Source organism: Penicillium riverlandense (genome assembly GCF_028828495.1).
Source record: "Penicillium riverlandense strain IBT 135883 chromosome Unknown utg000002l_segment0_segment0, whole genome shotgun sequence".
Lineage (NCBI taxonomy): Eukaryota > Fungi > Ascomycota > Eurotiomycetes > Eurotiales > Aspergillaceae > Penicillium > Penicillium riverlandense.
In genome coordinates, this window is record NW_026643195.1 from 2925923 (window position 1) to 2944109 (window position 18187).

General features: G+C 50.1%; 9 protein-coding genes across 9 annotated transcripts; 6 read left to right on the top strand and 3 right to left on the bottom strand.

Annotated features, from left to right (window-relative positions):
* Nucleotides 1–573: 573 nt before the first annotated feature.
* Nucleotides 574–1091, top strand: N7474_003500 (histone H4; the record flags this gene model as incomplete). Its single annotated transcript, XM_057194915.1, has 2 exons — nt 574–583; nt 790–1091. The coding sequence occupies 2 exons, from the start codon at nt 574–576 to the stop codon at nt 1089–1091; spliced, it is 312 nt and encodes a 103-aa protein (XP_057056270.1).
* Nucleotides 1092–1622: 531 nt separating this feature from the next.
* Nucleotides 1623–3188, top strand: N7474_003501 (putative mitochondrial carrier protein; the record flags this gene model as incomplete). The annotated part of the gene is made up of 2 exons (XM_057194916.1): nt 1623–1658; nt 1725–3188. 2 exons carry the CDS (start codon nt 1623–1625, stop codon nt 3186–3188), a joined length of 1500 nt encoding a protein of 499 aa, XP_057056271.1.
* A 581-nt stretch (nt 3189–3769) lies between these two features.
* On the top strand, nt 3770–4510 carry N7474_003502 (uncharacterized protein; the record flags this gene model as incomplete). The annotated part of the gene is made up of 2 exons (XM_057194917.1): nt 3770–3879; nt 4309–4510. The coding sequence occupies 2 exons, from the start codon at nt 3770–3772 to the stop codon at nt 4508–4510; spliced, it is 312 nt and encodes a 103-aa protein (XP_057056272.1).
* A 199-nt stretch (nt 4511–4709) lies between these two features.
* Nucleotides 4710–5764, top strand: N7474_003503 (uncharacterized protein; the record flags this gene model as incomplete). Its single annotated transcript, XM_057194918.1, has 2 exons — nt 4710–5421; nt 5469–5764. 2 exons carry the CDS (start codon nt 4710–4712, stop codon nt 5762–5764), a joined length of 1008 nt encoding a protein of 335 aa, XP_057056273.1.
* A 109-nt stretch (nt 5765–5873) lies between these two features.
* Nucleotides 5874–6608, bottom strand: N7474_003504 (EXPERA domain-containing protein; the record flags this gene model as incomplete). The annotated part of the gene is made up of 1 exon (XM_057194919.1): nt 5874–6608. One exon carries the CDS (start codon nt 6606–6608, stop codon nt 5874–5876), a length of 735 nt encoding a protein of 244 aa, XP_057056274.1.
* A 794-nt stretch (nt 6609–7402) lies between these two features.
* On the top strand, nt 7403–10798 carry N7474_003505 (uncharacterized protein; the record flags this gene model as incomplete). Its single annotated transcript, XM_057194920.1, has 6 exons — nt 7403–7827; nt 7875–8598; nt 8651–8863; nt 8910–9270; nt 9326–10687; nt 10743–10798. 6 exons carry the CDS (start codon nt 7403–7405, stop codon nt 10796–10798), a joined length of 3141 nt encoding a protein of 1046 aa, XP_057056275.1.
* Nucleotides 10799–11068: 270 nt separating this feature from the next.
* Nucleotides 11069–13148, top strand: N7474_003506 (glycoside hydrolase family 2 protein; the record flags this gene model as incomplete). The annotated part of the gene is made up of 3 exons (XM_057194921.1): nt 11069–12459; nt 12512–12922; nt 12977–13148. 3 exons carry the CDS (start codon nt 11069–11071, stop codon nt 13146–13148), a joined length of 1974 nt encoding a protein of 657 aa, XP_057056276.1.
* Nucleotides 13149–14332: 1184 nt separating this feature from the next.
* Nucleotides 14333–16468, bottom strand: N7474_003507 (uncharacterized protein; the record flags this gene model as incomplete). The annotated part of the gene is made up of 5 exons (XM_057194922.1): nt 14333–15110; nt 15166–15393; nt 15448–15938; nt 15997–16206; nt 16259–16468. The coding sequence occupies 5 exons, from the start codon at nt 16466–16468 to the stop codon at nt 14333–14335; spliced, it is 1917 nt and encodes a 638-aa protein (XP_057056277.1).
* Nucleotides 16469–17549: 1081 nt separating this feature from the next.
* Nucleotides 17550–18110, bottom strand: N7474_003508 (uncharacterized protein; the record flags this gene model as incomplete). The annotated part of the gene is made up of 1 exon (XM_057194923.1): nt 17550–18110. One exon carries the CDS (start codon nt 18108–18110, stop codon nt 17550–17552), a length of 561 nt encoding a protein of 186 aa, XP_057056278.1.
* Nucleotides 18111–18187: the final 77 nt, after the last annotated feature.

The following is an 18187-nucleotide window of genomic DNA, read 5'->3' on the forward strand; positions in this document are numbered from 1 at the left end:
TTTTACTTTTTCGGTCCACTAGCGTGAAGACAGGGATGAAGATGATACATGATCTGCTAGCTGATTGACATGAGAGAAATGAATGCACATGAGATGTTGCAGAGTATGTAACCACCCTTGCTAGTCTGTAATCCTGTTCCTTCACCAGAATGTAGCTCTTGGCTTATCGGATCTCTCTTATCATCACATGACCGCCCTTCCCGCTCCATTGTTTCCTGCGCCGCACCAATTCCCGGCCCTGCCTACACACACTTTCAAGCTGCTGCTTCCCACTCCTTTTTTCTGCCTGCCCAGCCGCCCAATCACCGCCGCATTGCAGAATGGTCATTCCCTTCCCTCCCCCCGTTACATAATCCGGGCCCAAATCACTTGCTGACTTGTTCTTTATTTAAATCGCCCGCCCTCGCCCTTGACTAATTCCCTCTTTCTTCTTTTCCTTTTCCTCTTCTTCTCTTCCCCATCCCGACACGCTCAACCTCATCATCCCGACGCGTCTTCCATCAACCACCCATCGCCACCCACCTTTTTCCATCTTAATTTCTTAATTTTTCTTTACTTTCACCATCTGCCAACATGTCTGGACGTAAGTTGTGATTGACTTTTCGCTTGATTCCTCGTCGCGCGTCGTGTTGTCCACAATCATGATGCCCCTTGTGGGCACGTGATTCATGCCTGAGGCTCCAGGCCCCCACGCGTCCGCCACTTGTTTGCCAAGGGCCTGGCCGCATCTCAGCTTCTCTCCCTGTCTTTATCTCTCTTCTCAGATCGTACTAACATCGTTGCCTCTAGGTGGTAAGGGTGGCAAGGGTCTCGGCAAGGGCGGCGCCAAGCGTCACCGCAAGATCTTGCGCGACAACATCCAGGGTATCACCAAGCCCGCCATCCGCCGTCTGGCTCGCCGTGGCGGTGTCAAGCGTATCTCCGCCATGATCTACGAGGAGACCCGCGGTGTGCTCAAGACCTTCCTTGAGTCCGTCATCCGTGACGCTGTCACCTACACCGAGCACGCTAAGCGCAAGACCGTCACGTCGCTGGATGTTGTCTATGCGCTCAAGCGCCAGGGCCGTACCCTCTACGGTTTCGGCGGTTAATTGCCTTCTTCTTTCCGGGGGGCTGGAGCATTTCCTATCTACCATCCATGTCTCTTGTTGTTGACATCTTCGGTTGGATGGATGCTCCCTTAACGCGCGATGCTCTTATGGTTCTTTATCTCCTTTTGGTTATGCTTTTCTTTCGCCTAGATTACATAGGCTATGGGGTTTGTTTTAGGAGGAATGATCCCGCTGGGGATCTGGTGCGTCCTTTTTCTATCGGATGGGATATGCAATGGGTTTGTCTTTCGTGGTAGCTAGTTGCTGAGTAGCTTAGACGGTTCCTGCAGCCAAAACTAGCGATTTCCATCGGTGCGTAGATTGCGACCGTAAGACAGACTTGATGTAGCTGTAGATGTACAAAGGCTTCCGAGTAAGGTTGTGCACGGACCTCCCATGATGTAATGCCTCGGTCCTCTCTCTCTCACTCTCTCTTTTCCATTTGATTCATTCCTGCTTCTCCTATTCTTTCTCCTTCCCTTTTGTTATTTCATCTATCTCAGTTGAGGACAGGTGAGGAGACTCATAGCCATGTCTGAATACAAGCTCTCCTACGAGTCCCAGCTGGTTTGTTTCCCCACCCCCTTCTTCAGCGCGCCTATCTAATCTGACCTCTTATCTACTGACATCCAGGACGCCTTCCACCCTTCCTACCGCTATGACCAGCGCCATCCCAGCGAGGACTGGAAAACAGCTGCTCTGCGCGGTCCTGCGCTACCTGTGCTCGGGAATGCAGTAGCCGGGGCCGTGGGTGCGGCTGTATCCAATGTTATTGTCTACCCCCTCAGCGTTGTCGTCGCTCGTCTTCAGACGCAGAAGAGGAAAGCTGGAAAGGATTCGGAAGATGACGAGGAGGAAGAGTACGCCAGCCTCCTCGATGCCCTCCGAAAGATCTATGATCAGCAAGGCATCGCAGGGTTGTACCCTGGTTTGGCGCAGGATACGTGCAAGACGGTCGCGGACTCGTTTCTCTTTTTCCTGGCATACACCACTATCCGTCAGAGGAGGACAGTTGCCCGTGTGGGACCCGCCCGAGCGGCGAAGAGCAAGAATGTCATGCTCCCGGTGCTGGATGAGCTCGTTATCGGGATTCTAGCTGGGTCGTTCTCGAAATTGTTCACTACACCGCTATCGAACATCGTCACTCGCAAGCAGACTTCGGCGGCCCGCAAGGAAGCGAAGAGCGGTAAAAACCTGTCAACTGGCGACATTGCTGCCCAGATTCGGAAGGAAAAGGGCCTGCAGGGTTTCTGGTCGGGTTATTCGGCGTCGCTAATTCTGACGCTCAACCCATCTATCACGTTCTTCCTGAACGAAGTCCTAAAATACACGCTGCTCCCACGATCGAAACGCAATCATCCTCCTGCTTCAGTGACTTTTCTTCTGGCGGCTATGAGCAAAGTTGCCGCCTCATCTATCACCTATCCCTTCTCTCTCGCAAAAACTAGGGCCCAAACAATGGGTAGCAGCTCCGAAACTCAGAAATCATCGACTGCCAAACAGCTTCACGAGCGCCTTTGTGCAGCTATTACCCCGCAGATTCTGTCAACTGTATTCACAATCGCCCGCACGGAAGGTCTACCTGCCCTCTACGCAGGCCTTCAAGGCGAAGCCCTGAAAGGCTTTTTCTCACATGGTTTCACCATGCTCGCCAAGGATGCAGTGTATGCCTCTATTATCAAGAGCTACTACATTCTCCTTATCGTGCTGCGCCGATACCCCTCTCCCGAAGAACTGCTGGATCGCGCTCGGGAACAGGCAGAAGAATACGCCGAAATCATGCGCGAGGAGGCAAAGGATTTGGCAGAAAGGGCAAAGGACGGCGCTGAGGACGCCTTGAGTATGCATTCAGGTGCGGTCACTGTTGATATGACTTCGGATGCAAATGCTGCTGCTGTCGCCGCTGAGGCTGCTCGTAGTCAAGGTGCCAGTGGGGGTGTCGACGCCTCGTCTGGCTTGAAGGTGTCATCTATGCCTGATGGCGCAGTGAATGCCACTGCTGAGCTGGTAGGGGACTATGTTGAAGATGAGGCGACAGAGTGGAAGAGCTTTTATCATTGGTTCTGGGATAAGGATCGGAAGCTGGGTAAGGCGTGATATGTGTCGATATTTTGACATATACTGCATGGCTTCTGATTTCATATGTGCACTATCAGCCTGTAGAGTACCTAATAAGTAGTTTTTTATCCGTTGTATAGTTATGCCAAAATCTGTTCCCATATATATATCTAGTTCTAGGAACACATCTCTCAAACTTACGATGAATTTGGACTTTTATCTACTGGTTCTCATGATGGGTTTTCAAGCTCAATCAAAAAAAAAAAGGGTTCGACATATTCGTTTCGACCGAGCTAATTGGGGAAGATATTATTCCAAGTATAGAAGAAATCACTTAGGATGTCCAAGCTCACTAAAAAATTACGTGTGCCCGGCACTTTGGCAGTAGAAGAACTCAGGCGCCATAACATATTTACCGCTGCTAGTGTTCCATCCGGTCTTGAAACCATTGCCTTTGGACCTCTCCATTAGCTTAGGTACGGACGGATGCATCCAGAAACTGCCTGATGAACTATAACATCTGCTTCGAGACAAGGCTGATCTGGTCTTCATTGGTGCTATTGGTGCTGCACATTGTGCACAAAAACAAGTGCACAATCCAGAGTTGTCGAACATCAAACATGACTATGAACATCTCTATGGTTTCCCTGAATATGACGAACATTGAGATTATGCAGAAATTATACATTGGTCTACTTGGCATGGCCAACTTCTGGTTACACAATTTAAGGTCTATACCGAACGCTGAAGCTATGATAGACCACATACCACGAGGTACCGAGTACTAGTCTACGCATTGTCAGCTAGTTGATGTTCACATACTTTAAAGGCTCGAGAAAATACCCAAGACCCTTGATAAATTGTACGTTCGGCTAGATCCTAACGTAACCTCGGCTCGGTGACAATCCAACTTAGCCTAAAGAAGCATAGAATGAATTGACGGAATAATTCCCGAGACAACCTCTCACACTCATTAATAATCTCTCTTTACAATGCCCTGAACCCCGCTCTGCTTTGGATGAATAATTTTAGGTCTTGAAGATTCGCTTTAGCTTCTCGCCCGTTGGCACCGAAATTTGATAACATGGGCTAATTGCGCGATTGATCCTGAATCCCTCGCCTTTTCAACACTGTCTTTCGGCCGGATTTCCTTTACAAGGCGAGCAGAGATGTCAACCCCATCATGTAATGAAGCAGACGTTGCTACTGCGACTGCAGCGAAGAATAATATCTCGGCAGAAGAGAAGAATTCCCCGCCTGCTGCTTCGCCGGTCAAAGAAGGCGGCATTCGAGGCTGGCTACAAGTGATCGGTGCATTTTTCATCTTTTTCAATATTTGGTATGACAAGAACCACGTCTAGCAAAGGCTTGAATCTGACTATTCCATGTATAGGGGCGTGGCTTTCGCTTTTGGATCCTTTCAAAGTTTCTACGCGCTAACCTACCTTGTGTCCTCCGGATCCTCAGCCATTTCATGGATAGGTACGGTCCAGTCCTTCCTGCTCATCGTTGGTGGGATTGTATCCGGCCCCCCTCTTTGACCTGGGCTACTACCGCGCCATGATCTTCGTCGGCACGACCCTGTCTATTGTGGGAGTTATGATGCTCAGTCTCGCGGATGCATACTACCAGATCTTCTTAAGTCAGGGTATCTGTATGGGTCTGGGGTTTGGGCTGTTGTATATCCCCAGTCTTGCACTGGTTAGTCGCGCTTTTGTGCACAAACGCGCTGTTGCACTCGGCGTCGCGACCAGCGGTGCCCCAGCCGGAGGCATTATCTATACCATACTGTTCGAACAGCTTCTACCACGTCTACATTTTGCGTGGGCGGTGCGGGTTATTGGCTTTGTTATGCTCACGCTGTTTGTTACTGCTGCATTTCTGCTGCTCTGGAACAGTTCCAATACACAAGGATCTGCGACTACCCCAGGCCGACCTCGAAAATTATTTGATCTGCGTGCTTTCGGGGACGGGCCGTTTTGGAGCTATACCATTGCAAATTTCTGCCTTTTCCTGGGTTACATGACCCCTTTCTACTATATCCCGACCTATGCGGAGACTATGCTCGGTACCACACGGTCACTGGGGCTCTATATTCTTATTATCTCGCAGGCTTCTTCTATCATTGGTCGCGTGGCTACAACCACTGTTGCGCATCACTATGGATCTATGATTCCTTGGATCTTCTGCGGGTTGCTCTCGGGGGTTCTGTGTTTGTCTTGGATCAGTGCGCACAGTGTGCTGCGTTTTATCCTTTATTCGGCCTTTTATGGTAGGTCAACCTGTTTTCTTCTGGTTCTTCTTGCTAATCGTACTCAGGAGGTGTATCCGGTGCTTTGATCCCTCTTCCACCCAGCGTCTTCCCCCATGTGTGTCCCGACCCATCGGCCCTTGGAACATGGCTGGGTATGGCGCAAGGTATCAGCGGCTTTGCGACTCTCATTGGCGCACCCGTCGCGGGAGCATTGGCTTCCATTGGATCAAGAGACAACGCAGATTTGAACTTCGTGAACATCCAACTCTTCGGTGGGATTGCGATGATATCCGGGGCATTCCAATTAATGGGCCTGTGGTTCCTGCTGTACAAGAAGAGAGATAAAAAGGGACTGTTCTGACATAGTTGCATGTATTAGGTGTTATGTCCATTATCCAGAAAAGAATTTTAATCGCATCTAGATATCCACTCCGCATGAACGGGGAATCATATCTTCGTCCCGCTGTACATTACTGCTTCTTGCGGCTAGAGCCTGCCTCGGCCGCAACAAATGCGCCGCGGAGCTCCTTAGCCGCCTCCCACAGAATCCAAATAGGGATAAACACCCAGAGGGTGTTGAAGAAGACCAGATAGAGCCACAGGTAGACCGGATCCTCTGTGGCAAGCTGTGAGCTGCCAGTCAGCCACTCGGGCGCAAACGTCATGAAACCACCGTAGAGTTCCGCAGTCGCGAGCGCCGAAGCGACCAGCCACAGCGAACCCTTGGCGGCACCACGGGCCGGCGCGCTGATGCTGGGGTTGGACGAACGGTACAGCAGATAGCAGGTGTACAATGCGGCCGGACCACCCAGGAAGACGGTCAGCAGTTCCAGCGAGACGACGGTGACGTCGGCGCCGGCCCAGCGGCGGTCCGCTTTGGCATATTCCTGCCACAAGCGGGCGCTGGGTCCGGAGCCGTACGCGGGGCCGTAAATGCGATCTGGGCGGTTGAGGAAGAAGGGCTCCATGTTGTGGATTCCCGCGATGGTCGCGTAGCTGAAGAAACACTGGTAGAGGAAGCTACCTTCGATGAACAAGTGGGTGAGCGCGTCGTAAGCGTGCCAGAAGAACAGAATGCGGTCGCGCGTGCGATGCGCCGGGATAAAGGTCTTGCTTAGAAGGTATGCAATGGGCATGAACGAGAGCGCAAACGCGACGCAGAGCACCGTGGGGGTGTCGAGCGTGAAGGAGTCTGTCGCGGACATTGTGGGTTGGGAGTTGAAGTGTCGCTCCTGGAGGGAAGATTGTGTCGATGCGATTCAGGGAACACAGTATGATCCAAGCTCCTGAGTCAAACTGTGGAGGAGAAAAGATCGTTCTCATGAAGGATCAGGGGATCGATCCACTGGCGGCCTTAGGCATCACCGGCCATCAGGGGGCACGTTAGGGCAAACCAATAACAAAGAATCCTTCTGGAACCATCACTCGCTTCTAGTCTCCCCAGATTATTCCCGCTGTTGGTCCTCCGACTCTCTTTGTTTCGCCCTGGCACAGGTGCAGTTGGTGGCGCAGGTAATCCACGATAATCACTGGCCGAGTCGTCCGCCCGCAGACCAGGATCGGAGCCGTGGCCCCTTAGCGGCTCAATGATCCACCACTATGACTGGCTAATGACCACCATTATCACGGATAATAGGTACAACAGTGCCCCGCTCTCACGCAGGTCTGGTGGCAATCGTACGGTTGCAACCCCCCGGCCGGGCCTCGCTTTGTCTTAGGGGACTCTCGATATTCTTTTCCTTTTGATCATCCTGCCTGCCGGCTTTAAGGATGTGTTCTTGCTCCAGATCTCGGAATATTGGCGTGTGAGACGACAAATATCAGCGTAGACTTGCTTGCCCCTGGATTCTGTGTCTGCTCGTGCTGCTGCTCCCGGCTGGAGTGGTGGCTCTGGGGTAAACTGCCTCGAGACTGTTGCGATCAGTCTGGGTTGCGCAACACCTGGTCAATCTCAAAAGACCCTCGTTGGCCTGCCTTTGAAGATCGGCAGACACGAAGCATGGCCTCCGGTTTTGGGATTGTGGAGATCACCGGCCTCACAAAGCTGACGTGGGAGCTATACAGCCAGTGTCGCCTCGTCTCCCAAGATGCCCCCGATGAATTCCAAAACCTAGTGACCGGGTTGGGGTCTCTGCAGGGCACTCTGCGCGCGCTTGGCGACGATGTACACTCCAACAGATTCTTCTTCGTGAAAATGCACGACGACCGAAAACGTACCCTGGAGCAGTGTTTGGAGGTGTGCTCCAAAACTCTGCTGCTGCTGAAAGAAATTTTAGCCCGATATCGCTCGCGCGGAATTGGCGATGGAGCACAGTTCTGGCAGAGAGTCCCGTGGGTGACCCAGTGTTCCCAAATCGAAGAGATAAGATCCACAATTATGCTGCAAACTTATAACTTGACACTCTGCATGAGTGACGCCGAAGAGTAAGTATGTTGACCCGGTATAAAAATGCACATACTGATCATCTCAGTGATTCTTTGACTCATTCGGAACGGTCAACGCTTCAAACAATGGACGAAGATGAGCTGGCGATGTTACCTGCTGAGCTTCCAGCCGGTCCAGATGTGGAACTCAAACCATCACCCTTGAGCCTTCGCAGTGTAGTCTCGGGAGACTATGAGAAAGGGGGCAGGGCCGAAATTCGCGACATCCCTACCAACATATCTGGTCCACGCACTCACAGGTTCTCTGCCAGTGGCCCGAGAGACATCTCAATATCGTCAGGATCTGTCACCTCCGGTTCTGATGCATCGCTGTATAGTGGGACTGCTCCTACATCTCCACGGTCTTTGAACACCACACGCTCCGTGACCAGCAGCATGATGAACGCATTCAGCGTCCATCCTGGGACGCGCTGCGACGTACCAGATGGCGCAATCGATGGTCGAACTGTGGACGGGGGCAATTGGGGAAGTAACTTCGAAAAACAGAGCATAGGCCGACCCAGCCAGTCCTCAAACACTGACCTTCAACGCGATGTCATGGATGCAGTCACCAATGCAATGCAGGAGCTGCGCCAGGTTCGATTGTCAGAGCAGCTCTCACGCCCTGTCCGGTATGAGGCGCCAGACAAACTTCATAGACCAGATCGCGAGGTTTTGGTGAAATTCGAAAACTCGGCCAATAATGAGCTTCACATCAGGAGCCTAGACACTCAAGATTGGCTTCGTGTTGCAACATGGTGGTTATTAAAGGTAAATAAAATTTTGCTGCTACGTGTTATATTCAGCTAATCAGTCGGTTCAGGCGCGTGCGACTCTAACCAACTGCAACAGGCACGTCTTTGCTACTGCTCGAGGGAGTACAAGCCTATCCACGGATTCAAAGTCTACCAGCCACCAGGCGTATACGGACCTTCTGAAGGCATCTTATATTCTGTACGACATTGTGTTAAAGGACGAGGACTCGTCAATTCTTCTGACAGACGAGAACCGGAAATCAGTCGTAGACCTTTCCGAGGTATGTACCCAAGTCTTTCTTGTGGGACAATACTAATATCGGACAGGGCATCATCGAAGAGCTATCTCAATATACATCAATTGATATCCCGGAAACATCCGATCTCTGCTCACAGAACCTGGATATTTGGGAGCCGTTGCAACCTGAAGAAGCCACAGAGAATGGGGGTGGCTTCTCCTTCAGGCGAGAGAATGCACGCTGGATAACGGTTGATAAGGATGATGCTGGCGAGGAAGACGAAAGGGTCCTCTTCCGCACCTTTGTCAACGCCGGAATTGGCAGCAAGAAATTTCGCATGCGAACCAAAGGCGCTCCATACATGCTCCTTCTGGTAACCAAAGATGGCGAAAGTGAGCCGAAGATCATTTTGTGCAACCAGAGTGGCAAGTTGTGTCTTCAGCGAGATTGTGAGTTGCAGGGTATCGTATTCGTATTTGATAATGACACTAATTTGACTCTCAGTCGTGCCGAATGACTTGCCGCCACTTATTGCCCTGTCTAATCAAGCCATGAACGGGTTTCAGGGAGTGCGAATTTCAGAACCCTTGCCCTTCAAGTTCGGCAAGACGAGTGTCTCCATTTCGTTCCAGTTCGAGACTGAACTTAGCCACTTTATCAACATTCCCAAATCCTACTTCGAAGCAGTGCGCCAGAGAGAACCAATTGATTCCAATACATTTAACGAGAGCATTATCTTCAAAACCTCCGTCGAGACCTTCGAACAGCTGAAGACCCCACATATGAAGTCTATGAATCCGTCCGTTATATGGAAATCATGCGAGATTCGCATTATGGAACGGTCCTATGGCGACGCCTGGCGGTCTACTCGGAGACTGGTTATCAGCTCCTCAGCTGCGGAGAAAAATCCCGGATGCATGGAATTTTTCATGCCCTTGAGCCGTGTCCAAGTTTGCCGCGAGGATGTATCACGGCAAGTCCTATTAAGATGGTCGGATACCTGCCAGGAACGACTAGACAAAACTGATGGGAGTTACAACACCTTGCACTCGTACGTGTACGATGCCGATACGCCGAATATTGGAGTTGGTCTGCGTTTCCGTACACAGCAAAGTGCGGAAAACTTTGAAAAGGCTATACTGTATTTGGATTTCCCCACAGAATTTGCTTGGTCTCAGCCCAGCAGCTCCGGCTGTGTCTACGACGTTGTCGACACTGGGAAGGAGCACAAACAATACAAAGCTGTGGCATTGTTTCAAACTAAGTTCTCTTGGCGATACTCGGAATTCTACTTTATCTTCCGCGACACAGACTACGAATACGAACATGCTTCTCTCACTGTGCGGTTCTCACGGATCTCCTATACGGATTATATCTCCACCCATGTTGACAGGCTCTACCATGCCGAAAGTCCGGTGAACTTCTCTCACTGTGAAAGAAAGACCGGCACAATTGTCATCGAATTCGACAACCAGCCCGTATCGCGTTCCTTCCTCAGTGCCCTTTCTCCATTCTATGATCTGCTCTTCTCTCGTCATGCGCTATCAATATCTACTAAGGGCAAATCGCTCTTCGGATCGAAAAAGTCTAGCAAGGGCGGTGCTGAAGTTCAGGTTTGGCGCCGGGGAAATTCGATCCAGCTCGCTGCACGTTGGAATGGAAGTGTCCAGGACAATTGGCTAACTGCTTCCGTCTCGACTACTGGTTCTGATTCTTCAAAAGAGAGTACGCGGGTCAATTTCCCGCGCTTGCCATTCTTCCGTGGACCTTCGCTTGACATGACAAACATTATCGCTCGCGGGCCTAGGTCGACAACTGATGGCCAACGGGAGGGCCCTATATCTATTTTGTTTCAGAATACTAGAGGTGAGTTGCGCTTTCCACATTCGACATTCTATTAGCTGCTAACAATTAGCCTCAGATCGGCAAGAGTTCCTTGATGCCTTGAAGGGGAACCACTTCGCTTCATTTGTATAGTTCGCCCATGTAGATTAACTTGCGGCATTTAGCTCTGCATCAGTTCATTCTTTTAGAAATACCCAGTGAGTTTTTATGAATTTGAAAGATCTTTGCCAATACAATTCGTTGTCTTAACTGAAGTATCAATCGTTGCGACCGTCGGCGATCATCTCATGCGAACCCCACGTCGGAGGTGGGGCATGACGTCGCAGTGAGCGGAAACCGAAACACTTCCTTCTCCTTTTCAACACCCTGTACTTTTCACATTGGACCTTTCACCTTCAAAACATGGCCTCATCAGCTTATCCCCGCCCTGACTTCGCCCGTCCTTCTCTTAATTGGACCTCTCTGGACGGGGAATGGGATTTCATCTTCGACGACTCCGACGCGGGGCTATCGGAGTCATGGGAGCAGATGGGGATCCCAAGCACCAAACGGAGCATTCAAGTCCCGTACGCGTTTCAGTATCCCGCGTCGGGAATTGGTGTCCATGAAGCCCACGAGGTGCTATGGTATGAGCGCACTATCGATGACATCCGCACGGCAGAAGAAATTGCCAAAGGCAACCGCCTACTCTTGCGGTTCGGCGCAGTGGACTACGACTGCACCATTTGGGTGGATGGCCGCTTAGTCGGCGGCCACCAGGGAGGCCACGTCCCCTTCGATGTGGACGTCTCGGATGCTTTTGGATCGAATACCAAGACGGCCCGTCTGACTCTGCGCATTCGGGATTCACCTTGGGACTTGGGCCAGCCGCGTGGAAAGCAGTATTGGAAACCTGTTCCTGAGAGTATTTTCTATACTCCGACTAGCGGTATCTGGCTGTCTGTCTGGCTTGAGAGTGTGCCTGCCATGCGGCTCTCTTGTGGTAGTGGTGGCACTGTTCTCCGCTCTGATGATATCGAGCATGGAAAGCTGCATGCGCGCATTGCAGTGTCGGGACGCCTTGTTGGAGCGAAATGTCGCGTCGAAATTGAATCTAGACTTGCTGGCCATTCTGTTAGCAAGGCTACGAACGACCTTCCGAAAGATAAAGGGTTTGTAAATCTTGAAGTTGTCATGAAAGTGCCAAACCAGAAAGAATTTCAGTCTAAGGCGCCCTTCAACGTTGAAGGAGCTTGGCACGACGGTGTGGCTCTATGGGCACCAGAGCACCCTATTCTATATGACCTGATTCTGCGCCTGTATGATGCTTCTGGAAAGCAGGTGGATGAAGTCCACACCACGACAGGCATGCGGAATATCTCATGGCAGAACGGCGATGGAACATTCCGACTCAACGGCAAACCTCTTTTCCAAATGCTGTTCCTGGATCAGGGCTACTGGGATCATACTGGCATGACACCTCCCTCCGGAGAGGCATTGAAAGACGACATCGTGATGTCCCAGAAGATGGGTTTCAATGGATGCCGCAAACACCAGAAGATCGAAGACCCTAGGTTTTACTACTGGGCAGATCGCCTTGGTTTTTTGGTTTGGGGTGAAATTGCCAATGCCTACGAGTTCAACCATGAGTATGTTGAGAGATTCAACAGCGAATGGACGGAGATCGTGAAAAGGGATATCAATCATCCGTCCATCGTCACTTGGACTCCAGTTAACGAGAGCTGGGCCTACACATCACTCAAGGACAACATTGAACAGCGAAACCACATTCGACAGCTGTACTACCTGACAAAGTATGTACTGGGGATATCATTTCCGTTGATATACGCTAACGCCAATGAATAGGACACTGGACCCTAGCCGGCCAATTAATGACAACTGTGGTTGGGAGCATGTCTTGACCGATCTGACAACCTATCATGACTACAGTGACTCGGCGGAGCTTGCCGCGACATGCGCCAAGATGGAAGGCGGAATACTAGGCCCGAAATCTAATCGCGACATGTTCAGCAAGCCAATCTTGGGCCCAGACTCTAGTATCCTGGATCCAGGTGCACAACACAGACAGGGTGCTCCTGTGATCTGCTCCGAATTTGGTGGAGTGAATATTGCCCCCACCAAAGGGGGCGCAGCTGGTGAGAGGGACTGGGGATATACGACCGCCAGTGATCCGGATGACTTCCTCGTCCGCTTTGAAAAGTTGGTCATGGCTGTGGTTAAAGGAGGTCACACCTGTGGCTTGGTTTATACTCAACTGTATGTCATTTGTTTTGTTCCTCTGTTCTTTTCATGACTAACACATGTTCCTAGGGCTGATATCGAGCAAGAGGTCAACGGCTTATACTCGATTGACCGAAAGGAAAAGGTCCCTTCAGCTAAGGTGAAGGCTATTATGGATGCGGCTCAAACTTACTACCACACTAACGTGGCGTCGAAGCATTCAAAGGGGCTGAAGTTACTGCGGCACTTTAAACGAGGCTAAAGGAAGGCTGTTTGATCTCTGTGAATGTAGCAGCATGTGAAGCTATAGCCGAAATTGAGTCTATATCCTCCGACATTGCTTTTACATGACAAACATCGTAGGTCACTACTCAAAAGTCACTTGCACCCAACTTGGTATGTAGTATCTGATGTATTTCACTTGTTGGTTTCACGGAGCATTTGAAACCGACTGCGTATGTAAACCAGAAAGTGGATATAGATGTGGATCTATTTTAGTCCATAAACACCCGGATTGGATTGTTCACTGCTATGTGAAGGCGGGCTGCTAAATATTTGATCGCTAAGCATTTATGCTAAGCTTGATGACGGCATTGTGTACATGTATAACTCCACTTTATGATTCGTGTTTTTCATTGCGGGCAATGAGACATGTCAAGAATATTAAGATCTTTCTTATTGCAATACGCCATCCGACCGCATCGACATAAAACGGAACTTACGGAACGTTCCCAAGTTGGGGCCGAGATAACCTGTAGGGTCAAGTCAGGCCAACACTTTGATCGGCACCACGTCCTGCAGGTTGGCTCAACTCTTGTCAGCCCTGTTCCTCTTTTCTTCCTCCATGTCCCATCCCTCCATTCTATATATATTGCACTCGTCACTACTAGACATGCGGGGTTGGCCTTCGACCTTACAATGTGGATCATTTCAATGGGCGATTGCTTATTGGGGTATTGTTTGAAAGAGCTTGGGACGCTGGCGTCGACCAATATAGGATCCTGATTGGAGCTGAATATGATTGTCCAAACTATTCAAGCTGTACGCTACCAGGCAATGCATGCCATTTTTGTGTTGGAGAGGACACTGGAGCCAGGTCTAGTAAATATAGTCATTCTCATATGGCTATATGTTGAGGATCGCGCTTGGATCTCGAGATGCTTTTTCCGGGCAAAAACGGGAGAGCTCCTGGATTATGCTGCAAAGGGGTGCCATTTCTGGCGTATATTTGCTCGTGAATCGAAACAGAGAAAAGTTCGCTAAAGTTGAGCGTTAACATCAGGTCAGGAGGAGGACTGAAAGTGCTTAAAGGGTGCACATAGGTGGTGGGCGGTCAAGCGGCGAGACGATCTGGGTGTTAAGATGGATTGGCCTCAAAAGCGGCTTTTTTTTAGGTGTCAATTTCACAGGTCCTCTTATTCTAATTGTAAATCACCGCTTTGCGAATCAATGGCTTTCCCAGAACTGTGCATCAATAGCGACCAGTCGGTTGAAAAGTTGATTTCGTGCTCGCATTCCCGTGAGGTGAAAGGACTCGCCGCCTTTCCCACCTATAACCAAACCATCCGCTGACTCTTTGCTCCCCGCTGTCAGCTCCACAATCAGCTTGCCCTTCCATCCCAGTCCCTCGGTCTTCTTCAATTCCGTAATATCTGGCACTGGAATCTGAAACAGCACTGATCCCTTCTTCCGACTTTCCAGTCGTAGATCATCCAAGCCTGCAGATTGATATGTCGTGAAGTACAGGATAGGTGGCTCCTTCGACGAATCAATGACTACCGCACCTCGCTTGCGCTGATATTTCGCATCGAATTTTAGAGGGCCAAAGGGAGCCCCACGCCAGCCTTTCTTTTGCAACATGCCAATCAAATTCTTGGTGTGTGTCGATCCTGCAATGGCTATTGCTCGATCGAAAGCAATATGTCCCTTGATCGCTGTTGCTATCGTCTGGCGCACGAACCTCAGAACTTTGAAGACCCATCTTTTCTTAGGCTTTTGTTTTGGCCAGTTTTCGGTAGACGCTTGACTTTGGAGATCATCGGTACTGTTTTGACCACTTTCCCGATCAGTTAGCTTCGCCTGGGACTTTTTGCGTCGTAGTGGCCAGGATCGCTCATTGTCCTGAGAGCCTGGTGGTGGTGGTAACGGTGCTGAGTTTATTTCACCGATTCGTAGAAGGGTCAAGGTGAGCTGAGCGTTCGTGGGGACACCTTTCAATAGTGTCCTAAGCTGCCATTAGCGGATTCAAGATGACAGGTTCAATGGTTATTGAAACTTACATTTGAATGTCCAAATGCTTCTTCCAGTTCGGAAATCTGGAATTTAAGATATCCAAGGTCCGTTGAAAAGCCGGATCGCCGAAGAAGCAAAGTCCAATGGTAAAGGCACCGGATTTGATAATCCAGTAGCTTGACGTAAAGGGAAAGATTACGCATACAGCGATCAATATACCTGCCAGACGCAGGCGAACCGCTGTGGTAATAAATGGTGGGGTCGGAGACAGTAGACTGTGGCGGCGTTATTGATAACCTTGCCAAATGATTAATTGGAGGATTACTTACTTGGCGAGCTTTTCGTAAATGTCGGTTATGTCACTAATGACACGCATCGTCTTATCAGTGGCATTTGCCACTTTCTTCTTCATTGGCTTCTTTGTCTTGTCTTCGGGAGCAGCGTCAAGCTCCGCTTCTGTTGGGAGAGTCACTACCTCCCTTTCATCAGGCGTGGGTGGTTCCTCCGAAGCATCTTGTGGTACACCCTGGCCATACTTTGCAGCCGCGCTTTTCATGGCTACAGTAGCAACGCTGTTGACTAGATTGATAGCTTCTTGTTCAGCAGCCTCGCCTTTATGTGTCTCTGGTGCGCCGGTGATGCTGTCATGCGATTCGGGCTCTTCAGCCACAGGCTTCCTGGAGCTTTCACTGGAGTCATCCGTAGAAGCAACAACAGGAGGAAATAGGAGAGGCCGTATTGGTGGACATATGATCATACAGACGAAGAGGCTAATGATAGCGGGAATAAGGAGGTCTTTGAGCCACGCGCCGAAATAAACCTGCAGGTAATCAGCATCTCGCCCAGTCCAGAAGGAAATTGTAAAACGTGAGACATACCGCACAGAACACAGATGTTCGGATCGGTTCTTTCCACGATCGTAGTCGGCCGATATGGTTGAAGAGTTGGGTAACTCCCACAACCACAGAAGTGTAGAATCGCTCCAAGGTGATCCGCAGCTTTTCCGGAGGAAATTGTTCATCCTCGGCCCTATTGAGATCGATATCTTGTGGTGGAGGCCCAGGAACCGCCTTCAAGTAATATATTTGCTGCCAGACGATCGTCAGAATGGGTTGCTTTGGTGCCATTGACCAGACGCACCTTGTTGAAGCGTCGGATGAGCATCCAGAGGTCTTCATTAGACAGCCCTGCCGCAAGATTCTCCTCAACAGTCCTGGATGATAGCTTCCATTGTGCCGCTGGTATTCTCTTTGTCAAACTCCCGCTAGTCTCACTCTCCGGCTCGTCCTGGGCGAGGTCATAGCTGTCTGTGTCTTCCAGCTCTCCGGGCATCGACTGTCCTTCGCTCATCCTGGCTACTTCTCGATCGAAGTAGTTGGCACTTTTCGATGGGCTGGACTGGTCGCAGCTGAGATAATCCCAGGCATCTGCAAAATCCTTGGGTGAAACGCGTGATGTGGAGAAAGCTGCCTGACGTCACGGCAACCCCGGCAGATTTGTTTGTCATCAAGGGACCAGCATTCTTTTTACCTTTCTTCCTTCCTATCAGTTTATTGTCAAAAATGCCGTACCACTAGACCAAAAAGCACTATACGCTCTTGACTAGCTAATACAGTTATTTTACTATTCGAGAGTTATGAGCTACGGGACAAGGAGTGTATTGTATGCCTTCAACCAGTGGGGCTTTTCGATTTATGGTCGAGGAAAAACTGCAGCCCCAAGTCCGACTGCTGCTGTTCTATTCTATGGCTCTAAAACACCTTTCTTCCATGTCACAGTTGGTTCTCGCTTGGGCATCCTTGCGACATGTTCTCTTTTCTGGTGGAGGTACCTTGTGCCATATCGGAATAACTCTCCAAAGGTGTTTGGTGCCGCATCTTTGCCTTCGTTCTCGGGCATATCCAGTAGAACTCCCAGTTGGGGGGAATGTGTCAAACCCTGTGCATGCGTAACTTTCCATATGGTTGAATTCGCAAGAAGATCCCATACCATTTTCTCAGCATCCTTGTACTTTTCTGATGTCAGATCTGCGTCTGGTCCCGAGCATGGGACCGTCAGTATGTCGAGAGCACGCTGACCAAATCCCACGAAGCTCCTTTGCCACTCTGCACGCGCAGTCTCCTCCCCTGCGTCCAACGCTAGAACATTGTTTCGCCAGTAGTCAACCCCAGAAAATCCTTCTCCGCTCTCTTCCAGACAGAAAAGCCGAGTAAGGCATATGATCTGTGCAGCATAATTTACGGCAACGTCAAAATCGATCCAGTCATAATCGAAATTTTCCGTCATATTCTCGAATGTTTGGGGGACAATTGGCGCGATGAGAGGGTGAGACAAAATCCCTTGGATACTTTTCTTGTCGCCCCAAAGGTGTGAAAAGAGGCGATGCCTATCGTCCTTGTTAGATTCTTCCTGGTTATGAGAGTAAATATGCTTACCATTGGTAAATCAAAGGGTCATTCTTTCGAGCTGCCACAAAGAAGTTGCCAGGTGCAAGTCCCCAGAGCATAAACATGGCCACCTTATATGGCGAGTTAGGATCTTCTAGTTCATTCCAACAAACACGATCAAGGTGTCGAACGAGGAAACTTCCAACGTCCATCCATACTCCTCCGTGCTCATATAGACACGCTGTGCGTGTCAAATCAGCGCCATGCTGGCCCACAAACGGTCCATCCATGGTCCGATGCACAAAAGCCGGAGGCATAAGATTCTCTGGGGCGAATCGCAAGACATGATTAACTGATCCAGCTACACTGTCCAAAACACGGACGGTCCAATCTGGGCCCAGGATACGAACCCAGTCGATGACATTCCTCTGATTCCACTTGGGCATGTTGCTCAATCCGGAATGCCAATAAGCCCAAACGTTCTTCTCCGATGTGACTGGCTTGTATTCTGACAGGCTTGCAAGGATTTGTTCATCTGCCCGGCAATCTGTTGGCTCAACGAGTCCCAGCTTGTCGCGGTACTCCTCGGGGATACTCAGGATCATGTTGGTGTAGATTTGAAGGTAAGGCCGATAGAAATGCGACAAGCGGTTGTACTGAATCGATGAAGGTGAACCTGGTG